General features: G+C 36.4%; 1 protein-coding gene across 5 annotated transcripts in view; it reads left to right on the top strand.

Moving 5' to 3' along the window:
* The window catches only part of PHKB (phosphorylase kinase regulatory subunit beta), a 94,807-nt gene that overhangs the window by 49,596 nt on the left and 31,792 nt on the right, over positions 1–13,419 (top strand). For all 5 annotated transcript variants that reach the window (XM_061347091.1, XM_061347092.1, XM_061347093.1 and 2 more), the window contains 5 exons: positions 2,369–2,446; positions 4,715–4,873; positions 7,249–7,343; positions 12,195–12,250; positions 12,429–12,522. In XM_061347091.1, coding sequence (XP_061203075.1) covers positions 2,369–2,446; positions 4,715–4,873; positions 7,249–7,343; positions 12,195–12,250; positions 12,429–12,522 — 482 coding nt within the window. The remainder of the gene's footprint in view (positions 1–2,368; positions 2,447–4,714; positions 4,874–7,248; positions 7,344–12,194; positions 12,251–12,428; positions 12,523–13,419) is intronic.

Below are 13,419 nucleotides of genomic sequence, written 5' to 3'. Positions count from 1 at the left end.
TTCCTATATATATACATATATATATATATACTTGGGAAGATTTTAAAATGTCATGAACAAAACTTGTGAAGCTTTGGTTTTTAATAGAGCGTTGAAGACCTACGAAATGAAATCTGTATACAGTAGTCAAATTCCAGTTTTCTATTGCAGTCTGTCTTTTCAGTAGAAATGTTCGTTGGCTTTTCTTGAAATAACAAAAGGTAATTTCTTGTGAATTGTATGTAACAATATACATATATGTAAAAAACCCACAAAAACAAACAAAGTATCTCAAAACTTAAAAATGAACAACAAAGTTATCTAAACATCATATACATAAATGCATCTGTGCATATACAGATAAATATATATCAGATACACCTAAACTTATCTAACAAAAAACATATCTAAACTTTTTTTGTAATAAAGGTGGTCTGGTATATTTGTTCTCAGTGGGTTAGTTTCTTATTTTCTTTTGTCTTGTTTTTGTATTTCAGAGTTCACCCACAAGAATTCAAAAAAGCTGGTTTTTCTTCTTGGGTTTTTTGGGGGAATTTTTTTTCCCCTCGTTGGGATTTCTCTCCAAAGGAAATGATTAGGACTCTCTTGGTAGCAGCTATGCATTTATAGCTGTGGGAATGGATTAAACTAAATCAACATGACTTTTTTTGATAAGACATATTTCAATAGCATTTTGGAAATTTCAGATTGAATGTAGAGGATTATGGTAGCATTCTAGGATAATGTACGGAGGGAAACTTAGCTATTTATAATAATATGGAAGAATATGGTAATTGCAAAGGAAAACTGGAAAGAAATGAAAGGTAGAATCATAGAATGGTGTGGGTTGGGACTGCAATGAAGAGGTTTCATCTAAGTTGTTCCCCTTTCAGTGTTAAATGTTCTATTTTAAAATGTCAGTGTGACTTGTCAGGCTCATCCATGTTTTGCTTGAACAGAAATGCTTTCAGTATTTTTCATACATCTTTTCATAGAACTTCTGATGAACTGAACACTGATGATGTTCATCAGATTTGTTTTGGAATCACTTAAGTTCTGGTAGAAAAACATTTAAGATATTGGTACTGCCAAATGTAACAGTTTCTTCCCCAAAACATTATCACAAAGAGTTGTCTATTCTGTTCAATATATCAAGGTGTGTCAGCTGTTCTGAACCTCTATGATGTGAAGATAAAATAGCTATTAGCTTATCAGTGTAAACACTCCATCTAAAAGTCTTTGGAGGGAAATTGTTCCATTAACTACTTCAGATTCCTTTTAGAATCATAGAAGCATAGAATAGTTAGGGTTGGAAAGGACCTTAAGATCATCAAGTTCCAGCCCCCCTGCCATGGGCAGGGACACCTCACACTAAACCATCTCACCCAAGGCCTTGTTCAACCTGGCCTTGAACACTGCCAGGGATGGAGCATTCACAACCTCCCTGGGCAGCCCATTCCAGTGCCTCACCATCCGCACTTCTAGCTAACCTGCACTTTCTCCACTTCACTTTAAGGCCATCACCCCTTGTCCTATCGCTACCGTCCCTAATCAGGAGTCCCTCCCCAGCATCCCTATAGGCCCCCTTCAGGTACTTTGGAGGCTGCTATGAGGTCTCCATGCAGCCTTCTCCAGGATGAACAGCCCCAACTTTCTCAGCCTATCTTCATACAGGAGGTGCTCCGGTCCCCTGATCATCCTCGTGGCCCTCCTCTGGACTTGTTCCAACAGATCCATGTCCTTTTTATGTTGAGGACACCAGAACTGCACACAATACTCATGGTGAGGTCTCACGAGAGCAGAATAGAGGGGCAGGATCACCTCCTTCGACCTGCTGTCACGCTCCTTTTGATGCAGCCCAGAATGCGGTTGGCTTTCTGGGCTGCAAGCGCACACTGCCAGCTTATGTTCATTTTCTTATTCATTTTTGTATTTATTCATGAGGATTTCTAGGCAGCTCACTCCTAGGTCAGTTTTCATCTCTGTCTTAAAGATTTAGAACCAGCCTGTTTGTCACCACACCGGCACACAAGTTCTGCTTCTTCATTCTGCTATAGTTAAGGAGGTTATTTGCAGCTTGTTGGGCTGGTTGTCTGTGTCCTGTTCCTGACCCTCTGTAAGTTCACAGCTTTACTACCCTATGTAACTTGCCATCAATTTCAGTTTAAGCTAATAAATAATGTGATTGACTCATGATCCTTGTGAGATTTAGCTACAGTAGTCTAACTGAGGATCTACAGTTTAGTCTTTTACTTTCCATGAATTACTTAGTGTGCAGGCACTACCCCATTGAAAAATAGACACAAGAGTTTTCTTCTCTTATGAACATTAAGCTGATGGAAAAGTTCTTTCTTCCATTAAATCAATTCTTTCTTTCTGTTATTTTTAGGAGTTTTTAGAGGAAATCCTGCACAAGTAAAGGAGTATCAGGATCTTCTGGATCCTTTGCTTCAACATACATGTGAAGGTATTATCTGATAATCATTCTTCTGAAACACAGTAGCTTTTTATGAATCTTAAATTATTAAAATATTGAGATTTCTATTAATGGATACTGCAGTCAGAGCAAAGGAGAAGTGTTTCCTGATGATAAAAATACTAGCAGTGAAATAACCTCTTTCATGTAGGTACCTTGTATCATAAAGTGTGATAATAAAAGTAATGCTATAGGGGAAAATGCTTTTGATATATGTGAGATTGACATATATATTATGTACATTACATTATACAAATGATTCTTATAAAATACAAGATTTACACTGTATCCCATCTTTCCTGCCCTCTTTCACCTATTCTTCATTATGTACAAAGTTCACTTTGACTTTGCAGGAAAAAACTAACTACCAACTGTCAGGTTGTTTCAATGTTCCACCTGGATACAGCTGAGAATTACTCATGTCATTCATTGTCACTTAAATTCACAAGACTTAAAAAATAATTTGGTGTGTGCATATGAAATTGTTTCTGGCTCAGAGCAGTGAAAGTGGCAATGTGTTAATTTTAATACAAATGTTCTCTTAAATTGTGCGCTCCAGAATTTTGGTGGAACTGCAGACAAGGCTATTGGTGGCCTACAGGCACATCCATCCAAAATTCTGTTGAAATAAAAGAACAGAAACAAGAGAAAGGCCGTAAGTTTGAGTGGGAGGGGAAAAAAAATGGCCTGAGAACAGGACAAGCTTCAATATACCGACGATCCAATTTTAGATCTCAGCATCTTTAGTCACTTGTTCTTGACATCTGTGCTACAGTTACAGAAGTAGATGCAGAATATTTTAGTCTGACTTGTTCTTTAAACCTAGACTGTCTTGAAGTGAACTAGTTTCTGTAATTTTGTTGCCAAATTTTTATTGCATAGGAAATACTCTGACATTGCTGATAATTTCTTTTTTCTAATTATTAATGGATGTGTGAAGTTCTATGGACACTAAATTAATCTTGTGGTTCCTCTTGTTGAATATCATCATGAGTATCTCATATCAGAATTTCTGGGTGTGTTTTGATACCTCACTCATTTGAATATTCCATCTCTGGGACCTTTCAGTTTTCAATTTTTTTCAGCTTCTTGACAGTTTGGGGTTTTTTTTTTGTCTAATCAAATAGACACTACAACATTCTCTTCATGATATGTTCTTTATCCAGATAAATTCAAAATTTTGCAAAAAGCATATTAATTTGTTTTTGTATTGCATATAATTAGGTCAGTCAATTGTAATTATATTCCAAAATTCGTAAGTCTTGTCCACTTAAAAAATGTTGAAGCAGAGGTTGTTGATCCACAATAATCAGTAATAGCTGTGGTGTAACTCTAGATGCAAGATACGCTGCCTTCCTATGAAGAATTTACGCCATTTTGTTTCATAATGCTTCAAAACGAAAATCCTCATTTTAACTTGTTTTTCTGTACATCCAAAAAATTATAAATTTCATGTAATTAAATGGTTGACTACTTTTGGCCAAGATTTTAGCTTTAAAATTTATTGGATATTGAGCTGCTGGTAAGCGTGGGGAAAAACACCCTAACTGTTTCACCGTGATGCATTTTTCATTTGTTTCGGTTATGGTTTGTTACTTGTACTGCAGTTTGCTTTATTGTTTTTCTTCTTGCACAGTAAAGTGCTACACAGATAGCGTGTGCGTTCTGGGGAGGAATTATGTTGTTTGTTGGGTTGGGGTTGTTGTTTTGTGGGGGTGTTTGTTGGTGTGTGTTGTGGGGTGGTTTTGGTTTGTGTTGGGTTTTTTTGTTTTTGTTTAAGTTTTAACCCATTATCCCTTGTCCTACCACTACAGTCCCTAATGAAGAGTCCCTCCCCAGCATCCCTGTATGCCCCCTTCAGATACTTAGAAGGCTGCTCTGAGGTCTCCACGCAGCCTTCTCTTCTCCAGGCTGAACAGCCCCAACTTTCTCAGCCGATCTTCATACTGGAGGTGCTCCAGTCCCCTGACCATCCTCGTGGCCCTCCTCTGGACTTGTTCCAACAGATCCATGTCCTTTTTTATGTGGAAATGTTCAGTAAACAAATAAGTAGTTTATTATTACTCTGGGTTTCCCACGGTGATTAAGGTTTTGCAAGATAACAGTGAATGGCAGCAGTCATTTCTGTTCAGTCAGATTGTTGCTAGGATACGAATTTTCCTGGTTTTCAATCCACTTTAGCTTTATTATGAAGCTACAAACAAATAATGAGGGAAGTGGAATTTATTTGCTTACTTTACTTATTTTAAAACTCCATAGGGTGTCCTGTTGTACCCAAGTATTACTATGTGCCAGCTGATTTCGTTGAACTGGAGAAGAAGAACCCTGGCAGTCAGAAACGGTTTCCCAGTAACAGTGGATGTGACGGAAAATTTTTCTTGTGGGGACAGGCAGTTTACATCATTGCAAAACTCCTGGGTAAGAGGCTGAGGAAATTCTATCAGGTTTTAACTTACCCCCAAATGAAGGGTATTTATTTTGTTGATGTATTTCTTGAATCTGAACAAATATACATTGGCTTGCGTTTCGATTGGACTGTGGGTGGCATGGTTTAGGTACTCTGTTTTGGTATGTATCTGACAGGCAAAAATTGCTTTTTATTCTTTATGTTAAAAGCACAGTATGCTGCATGCAGCATAGTGTGAAGCTTACTGGAATATTTCAGAATACTTACATCTTCTAAACATATGTTTCTTTTCTGCTGTTTCTTTTCCTGGCTTTCTCTCTTATTTCTTCTTCATGGCAAAAATACATTGACACTGGATTAACTGTGTCAGCTGCCCCTGTACAGTGATGTTTGTAGATGATCTGTAGCATTTAATTAAAATTTACTGGTTTAAGCAACACACGTTTAAATTTTGAATAACTTGTCCTTGTTACAGTCTCAGGAAAAGTTGATGTTATCTTCAGTCTCCGTTATTTTTACCTTTTGGAAGAAACTAGATGAGCAGCATGTGAAAGTGCATTTCAAAGTTGGGTCGTTGAAAACTGTTATAATGAATTTCAGTCACAAATGAACTTGTGATCTTTCTTGAGAGAATTCGAAGGCTAATGCAAAAGCAGTTGTTAAGCTTAGAAAGTCTTCACAGTTAAGATTTTCTTCTTCTAAGTATTTCTTTTAGGGAGAAAGATATATTCCTTTATTTTAATGTGGTCAACGTTTACCTAGTAATCAGTAGATTGAGTTATAAAATTTTTTTTCTGTGAACACTATGAAGGGAAACAGGCTGTTGGTAGTAAAAATGAGAAACACTGAAGGGGACTTTAAAATGCAAGACTTGACAAGAGGTGTATCTTCAGGTATGGAACTCTGGTCTGTTTGGTGCTCCACCTGTTTTGTTTCATTGTATTCCTTGCATAATTCCTTTTTTAGTCAACACTGTAAAGTAAATGCAGGGAGTCTCACCTTTAACAGAAAAAAAATTAATTTAACTTTTTAGTATTAGCCAAGTAATCCTCAAATGTGTGTGCTTATATCAAATACTGTAGTAGTTCTGCTAGTATTCCTCTTACAGTAACATTTGTGTAGTTCTGTGCCTGCAAAAGACTGGTTAAATAACTTGTATTTATTGTTTGCTAAGTGCTGTTTGAGTAACATAACTTTCTTCTGGTTTGTTTCAGTTCTTTCCTTTGTTGAACAATGTTGCACGCTTTTGTCATTGCAGTAAATCTCTTTTTGAATTATTCTCATTACTAACTGTTTCCTTTATTGTTTAAAAACTTTCCCTCCACTGTATTCACTACCTCTTATTCCTCCCTTCCTTTTTTTCAAAATATTTTTTTTCTTTTGTCTTTGCAAATAGGGTCTGGAAGCTTCATCACAGACCTAAATCTGTTTGGCAGTAATTCAGATAAACTTTGAATTACTGGCAAAATTTATCCATACTAATTTATAATTGGTGCATTTAACTTTGCGTTTTTCTGGGTGAAAACCTACCTCAGTGGCAATCTTGTCCTTAGTGAAAGAGTTCATGTGTGTTGCTTTGCTTGTTGGTGCTTTCTAATTAAATGGAAGACTGACTTCAAACACTTTGATCTCTGGAGAAGTACTGGTTTCCCATTTAATCATCCACTTCAGAAACTGCTGTTGCCTCCAGGGAAATGGTTAATTTGTTTTGCTCAGCCTCCTTACCTTTATTGGAGTACTTCTTCTTCTTGTTGTTGTCCCTCCGTCCCTCCCTCCGAGCAGGTTAAAATAATGCAGTTCTAGAGTTGTCGGGGTTGTATTCTTCCATGTAAAAAAACTCTGTGTAGAAAGTGCTAGGTTTCAAAAATACTTAATTGGGTTTTTTCTATATTTCTTCTTGAGATACCATATTGAGAGTTGTCTTTGATATCCCTCGTCCCATTCCACATTGTTATGAGACTGCTTTGAGATAAAAGGCTAACTGGTTTTCTTCAAAGCTAAACAATTTTTGATGGTAACCATTAAGTTTCATGTTAAAACTCCAGAATAATTCCACAGTTGTGGATTTGAGGGCTTTTTATGCGACTTGTGTACTTTGGAGTCTGTTATCTGCGTATATTCTTTTAGCACATCTCTGTAAAAAAATAAAGGATTGTTTTTATTTACTACAGTATTAAAGTTAGCTGTAGTAAGAATGATGCTTAAGTAATTAGTCCTAAAATTAACATAATTTTTCACAATGTTCTTTTGATATGTAAATTATTGATCTAAAACAAAGATTATAGCAGCAGAACTGACTATGTAAGATACATTTGTATGCCTCCTTCGCAAAAGCTGCAGGGAAGTACTCACATCATTCTGTATTTTTATTATTATTTCCTTTCAGCTGACAAATTAATAAGTCCTAAAGATATTGACCCTATTGGACGTTATGTAGCTCCACAAGATCAGCGGAATGTTAGCATGAGATTTTCAAATCAGGTAAGCATAAGCTTAAAATTAAAACATTTTTACTGAAAAAATGTGACCTTTGTGTTACTCATGGTCTTCTAACGTTACAGTTAAAGTGCTAGGAAAATTTTAAATATATGTCTATCGTAGTTGATGGATGATCTATTGCTTTTAAAAGGAAGATTATAACATTGCAGTTTTTGCCTTTAAATTAAATGGTGCAATCAAAACGATACATAAAATTCAAGTTTAAGTAGCTGCTAATAGGTAATGTGTGTTTCTTTGGGTTAAGATATGTCAGGGAAGCAAGAATGAGCCTCATTTTTTGTTCTTTCAAATTACCACTTCAATGTATTCATATTTTTTTCATTTAAAGCTCCTAAGAGGTGCAAGGATGAGGTTCTTTTTTGGTGTGCATGGTGTATAAAGATGCTTCTGATTTTGCCTTAAATGCGCAGTGAGTCTGAGTGCCCAAAGACCGGAAATGCTTGAAACAGTGTAATTCAAGTCTGCAGCAGATAGGGTAACAATACAGAAACGTGGTCTATATGTAGGAACTTTTATTAAAAAGGTAAGAACTTTATGTACAGCAACATGTAGCTAAGAGATGTTTTCAGTCATTTATTTCTTGGTATAAGGAATATATATTTGGTAAGTTCATTGTTCAGCATTGTGAATATGTTATTGAAGTGTAAAATACTTACCCTAAGATTTATTCCAAGCATTTATCCTAAGATTTATTCCAAGATCAGAAATGAAGAATGTTTTTCATGTTTGATCCAAATGCGGCTTAAAATGCCTGCTTCAACACTATGTCCTGTCACCGAGGTGTCTCATTCATAATGAGACTTTCATTGTTCACAGTGCTCTCTTCTGCCATGTTATTATGAGGTAATGAAAGCTCAGTGACTTCATTTCTTCCCAGTTTCCTTCTTTGTTCTTACATCATGGGATGATGAACACTACAGACCGTGAGAGGTGCTGCATTCACATGCCCTTTAAGGAGTGCCAGTAGAAGCCTATAGCAAATCAGAGCTGTGTGCGGCACATCCAACTTCTTTGTTTTTTCTTCTTTGATTCTTGAAACCAGTAATTTTTAATACACCACAGATGAACACTTCGAAGAAAATGCTGGCTTGTTTAAAGACACTTCATGACTTACCAGGAATTCTTATAGCAGAAAAGCATTTTTACTTTACTACTTTTTTTATACCTTTTTTTTTTTTAATACTTTTACTATTCTGGGGGATACCTGTTACATGATAGGGACTTTCCAGATCTTCAGAGAGAAATAGCCTCTGCCCTGGGAGCTTCCTGGAAGAGATTATAAATAATACAATAATAATTTATTTTCTCATAATTTACTCCTTGGTGGCCACATTGTGGGTCAGTAAAGAACTTAGTAAAATGCAGTTACCTGATAAAATTCAGCAATACAATAGGGGCTTTAAAAGCTCAACAGTGTTGAAAGAATAAAAAATAACTTAAGCAGCTTTGTTTTGATGTTTTGCTTCATCTGCAAATGATGAAAAAAAAGAAAAAGCTTTGTCACTGTTAAAAGGGAGATCAGACTAGATGGTTTGTCACTGTCAAGTGGCTATACATTCCTCACTTTTAAGTGCTCAACAGTTGTCTAGAATTATTTCAAAGAGCAGTTGAGCTTTACTCAGACAGCTCGGCTGAGCTGATGGTTGTTAATCTTTACCTTTAAAGGATGCCTTAGCTGCTGAAATTTGCTGAAGCTTTGGCAGAAATTTTCATCTGTGGGACCACTGATATTTTCGTTGTTATCAGAATAGGGGAAAGAGAAGGACCTTCCCAGGGTTATCCTTGAGCGTAATCTGGTGGGCAAGACTGAAGTTATAAAGTTTGAAAGCTAGAAATCAAGAAAGGATAAGTTTATTTTTCCTTTTTTTTTTTTTTTTTTCCTCCCTTTAAACCTAAAAATCTTCATAGAAATCTGACTTAGAGCAATTCGGCAATTCCTGTAGTTGTACATTTTCTTTTCTAAGCAAGAGGTGATGAGATGGATTGTCTGTTGTTCAGTAGCTTACAGGTAAGTAAATGGAGAAGCTCTGGAATCACTTGAGTCTGCTTACACCTCTCTGATTCCAAGTGATGATACTTCTTTGCTATAGATGGCTGTGCTTTTCTTTGACATGTAAATGATAAAACTATCCCAAGATACTGCATGTGCTTATGATGTGGGTGAGAACAAAGAGAGGCATTTTGGAATCAGTGGGAATTCCAGCTAACTGTGGCATCAAGCCTTTGTGCTTGTAGCCTCTGAGCAGCAGTGTGGAACTTGTGTCAAGTGTGATTGGTGTCCATGTGCTGCTAACCAGGTGGTTGTGGAATTTCACTGGGATTGCTGCTGCTGAAACAGGTGCTGGTCTATCTTGTGTGGTTTTATTATCACGTTAGGATTGGAGCAAAATACTTGTAGATACATATGTTTGTTCCAGTTTTGTCATCATTAAGAAAAGATTAAAGATGAAAGGTAGATGCACAGGTATGTCAAGGTGAGGGAGTTGTGCTTTGTCAGCAAAAGTCTTGTAGTTAAAGTCAGCAAATTGAAGTTTCAGCTGAGAGTGTTGACCTTGCCTTATTTTAATCCACATTTTAGATTTGGTGAAGCAGTTTGAATGTTTGATGATGCTGTTTTATCAAACAGCTAATTTATGCAGGATCAGTACTTAGTATTTGCCTTAAAGTGCTAGAGAAATGACTTAAATATGAAACCACATCTTAATTATGCTTTTGGAAATCAAAAGTATTTTCTTCTCTTTAATGATGTCTTCTCTTTTCCATACAGCTAAAGAAATATTTGATTAAGTGGAACAGAAAAGTATTTCCACTTTTAATAAATTTCATTACTGTAAGGAATAAACAAGAGTATGTAAGCATTTCAGATGCCTGTATATAAATTTTGTTGAGATGCGCTGTTTTAGAAGGTGAGGTACCAAAAAGAAGGCTTTTTATATTTTTATTTGAAGCCTTGTGCTGAGGAAGTATTTCTTGAGGAAATGTATCTTCCATGAAGTCATATTTTCATATTTTGGTTGCATTGGGTATAATCCCTATAAACACTTACAATTGAAAAACATGATTTATTTGGTTTATTTGTGTCTACAATGTAACTACAAAATGTGTCTGATGCCCTCATAATGGTATAGATTTATGTAAGCAATGGAAAATATTTTTAATATTCCAACCCTAGTTTTGTAGTTTTGAAGCAGTGGTGGAGAATATACTTCTCTGCTAAATTGTTGGGGTTTGGATTTTTTTTTTTTTAGTATATAGCAAATGTTGCATATCACTATCATTACTGAAAAGGGCAGCATTTTCATGAGTATTATATCTGTTATTTTGATCTGTCTTTCTCTAGACAGCTACTTGCGATCTGCCAGGCCTTGGCATGTTACATGACAGTGAAAGTAACTTTCTGTGTAAGGTTACAATCCTGCTGTTGCACATAAATTATAGTTAATATCTTTCCAAATACTCTTACAAGTTTAGCTAGTTTTCACACAGATTTTGTGGTGTGCCCATTATGCTGGACATGCATTTGCTTAGTTAAAGTCCGTGTTAGAACCACCACTTACGGGCTGCTATGAACAAGTCATGTCACTGCTGTCTCTGGGTGTGAGAGACTTTGTGCTGGTATCTGAGAAGGACATGCCTCAGTGGAGGTGCAAATACACAGATTTATGTTCAGTTTACACCCTGTGGTTACACCATCCCACTCAGTGCATCATTAATCCAGTGGTAATTCACTTGAAGACCACTAGACAAGTTAGATCACAGGATGTCTGCTGATCAGTCCAGTCTTGGAGGAGGCACTCATGGGTTCTGGGGTGTTCTTTGCTTTTATCTTATAAACACAGTGCTCTGATTATGGTAGAGAATTGGTTTGAGTTTGTATAAATGCAACTGGTAGCATGATTTCCTGATTATGAGACAGACCATCTTTTAATGTCACTTGAACTTATGACTTCTTTATTTGTTCTTTTCGTGCATGTACTTCTATCATAAATTTATTTCATGTGGCAAAAACTTCAAAATTTTTAGTGGAAACGTAGTGCTGATAGACTTTTGAGAAAACGTGATCACAAATTTCTCCTGCAAATCTGTGAGGTGGCAGAGAAGAAATGAACAAGGAGTAACACAGGCATCTAATTTTTTAGCTGGTGATACATGCTGCCAGTGAAAAGAAAGGTGACTAGCCATTTCCATACTCAGGGAGTCAAGTCAGTTATTTCTCCCAACATGCTGAATTCATTCCTGTTAGCATGGTTTCCTGATGTAAAATACTAGCTAGTATTCATTTCAAACATGAAGTATGTGTATAACAGACAATGCAAGGAAATGCTGTTATCTCCTGTAAAATGTAATATACCTCTCATATAACTGTAAAGAGAGGTTGTCTGATCAAAATATTTCAGAATAAAGGGTTGAAATAATCAGTTCATTATTTTAAAGTGGGTATTATTGGTTACCCAGATAGCTGAATTCTTTCACTCTTTCAAAAATGTGTATTGAAACATTGTCATATCAGGCATTTTTCTTAACATGTCGGGGTGGTGTTTTTTAATTAAAAAAAGCCAAACAGGGCAAGTGATTACTAGAAACCTATTTATGATTAATTCTCCAAAACGCATCTTACAAAGTATTATTGACAGGACCAGTTTCCCATGATTTTGAGATGTACAGGTTTCACTCCCATGTTGCTCTTCCAATATGTTTGCATAGTAAGAAAAAACACTGCAGTGATATCTGGCATACTAGTGAATTGTTGAAATAGACATTGTCCCTACTCATGCTATATCTAATTAAATGGATAGCTAGCAATGTTAATAAATACTTTTCATTATTTTCTAGGGTCCTTTAGAGAATGATTTGGTAGTACATGTGGCCTTGATAGCAGAAAGTCAGCGGTATGTATTTACTTTTATTATGAATGTATGCATTAGGGAAGTGTTCAACAACAGACATCTTAAATTAGCTAAAGGTACTCCAGGAAGCGTACAGCTACTTCTGTATCTGCTGCCAAGATAGTTGTTAAAACTATGCCTGTTCTGTGATTTGTCATTAAATCTATTATTTCATTTGTAGCCTACAGGTTTTTCTCAACACCTATGGAATCCAAACTCAGACTCCCCAACAGGTGGAACCAATTCAGATATGGGCTCAGAAAGAACTTGTCAAAGTAAGAAATCTGTATTTAAAATTATTTTTCTGTCTATACATTCCTTTCATAACAATAGCGATTTATATCAAGCAATTAGGCTTGTATGTCCTGAAGCACGTTGCTTAAGGTTTTGTGTTACTTCTAACTCTCTTGTAAGACATGCTGACCCTGGTCAATCATACATGCCTCTTTAGAGTCTCAATGAATCATGGATGTCCAGATTGTCTATATTATCTGAATAGGCTTATGACCTGAGCCACTTTCAACAAATAGGGAATAAATAGTAGAATTTTGATAATAGCACAGTAGATGACGTGAATTGTGATGGAGAAACGAGTAAATGAGCAATAGTTAAAGAAATGGAATAAGGCAGTAGGCATAAAAGATCAGATACTTTCATAGTGTAGATCCTGTAACAGGCATTTTACAGTCTTCTGTAACTGTTTTTTAGAAGTCCCTTGAGTTGACTATATCCAGTAAGTTTGGTGTTTAAACCCTTTCTCATTTACCCCTTTAACTCAGCACATTTAAAGAACTCTGGTCAGAAATTACTTGGATGAAGGAAGTCTTCAGAATCTCCTTTGTCCTCTGCAAAGGCTGTGGGTTTTCCTTTCTCTATACAGGCAAGTGCCCTCCTACCAGAGTGCTATACCCCTTCACTAGAAAGGCTGGCCCTGGTAGCCTTGTCTGTACTGGGCCTCACAGGTGATGCTGGCTTAGATGCATCTGCTCAGGTGACTATCAAGGCCAGGTGAAACCAGCAGGGGAAGGTAAAGTCCTAGAAGGCAGCAGAGGCCAGAGAATTCTGACTGATACTCAAGGATCACCTGCGGCAAGCTCAGGAGCGATGCATCCTGACAAAATGAAATGGGGCAAGAACGCCAGGAGGTCTTCATGGATACACACGGTGCTCCT

This window comes from Neopsephotus bourkii, unplaced genomic scaffold, assembly GCF_033783945.1.
Source record: "Neopsephotus bourkii isolate Nb327-2 ecotype Australia unplaced genomic scaffold, CSIRO-AGI_Nbou_v1 NB_297, whole genome shotgun sequence".
NCBI lineage: Eukaryota > Metazoa > Chordata > Aves > Psittaciformes > Psittacidae > Neopsephotus > Neopsephotus bourkii.
Note: the sequence above shows the minus strand (reverse complement) of the source record. Positions and strands in the feature narration are given on the sequence as shown.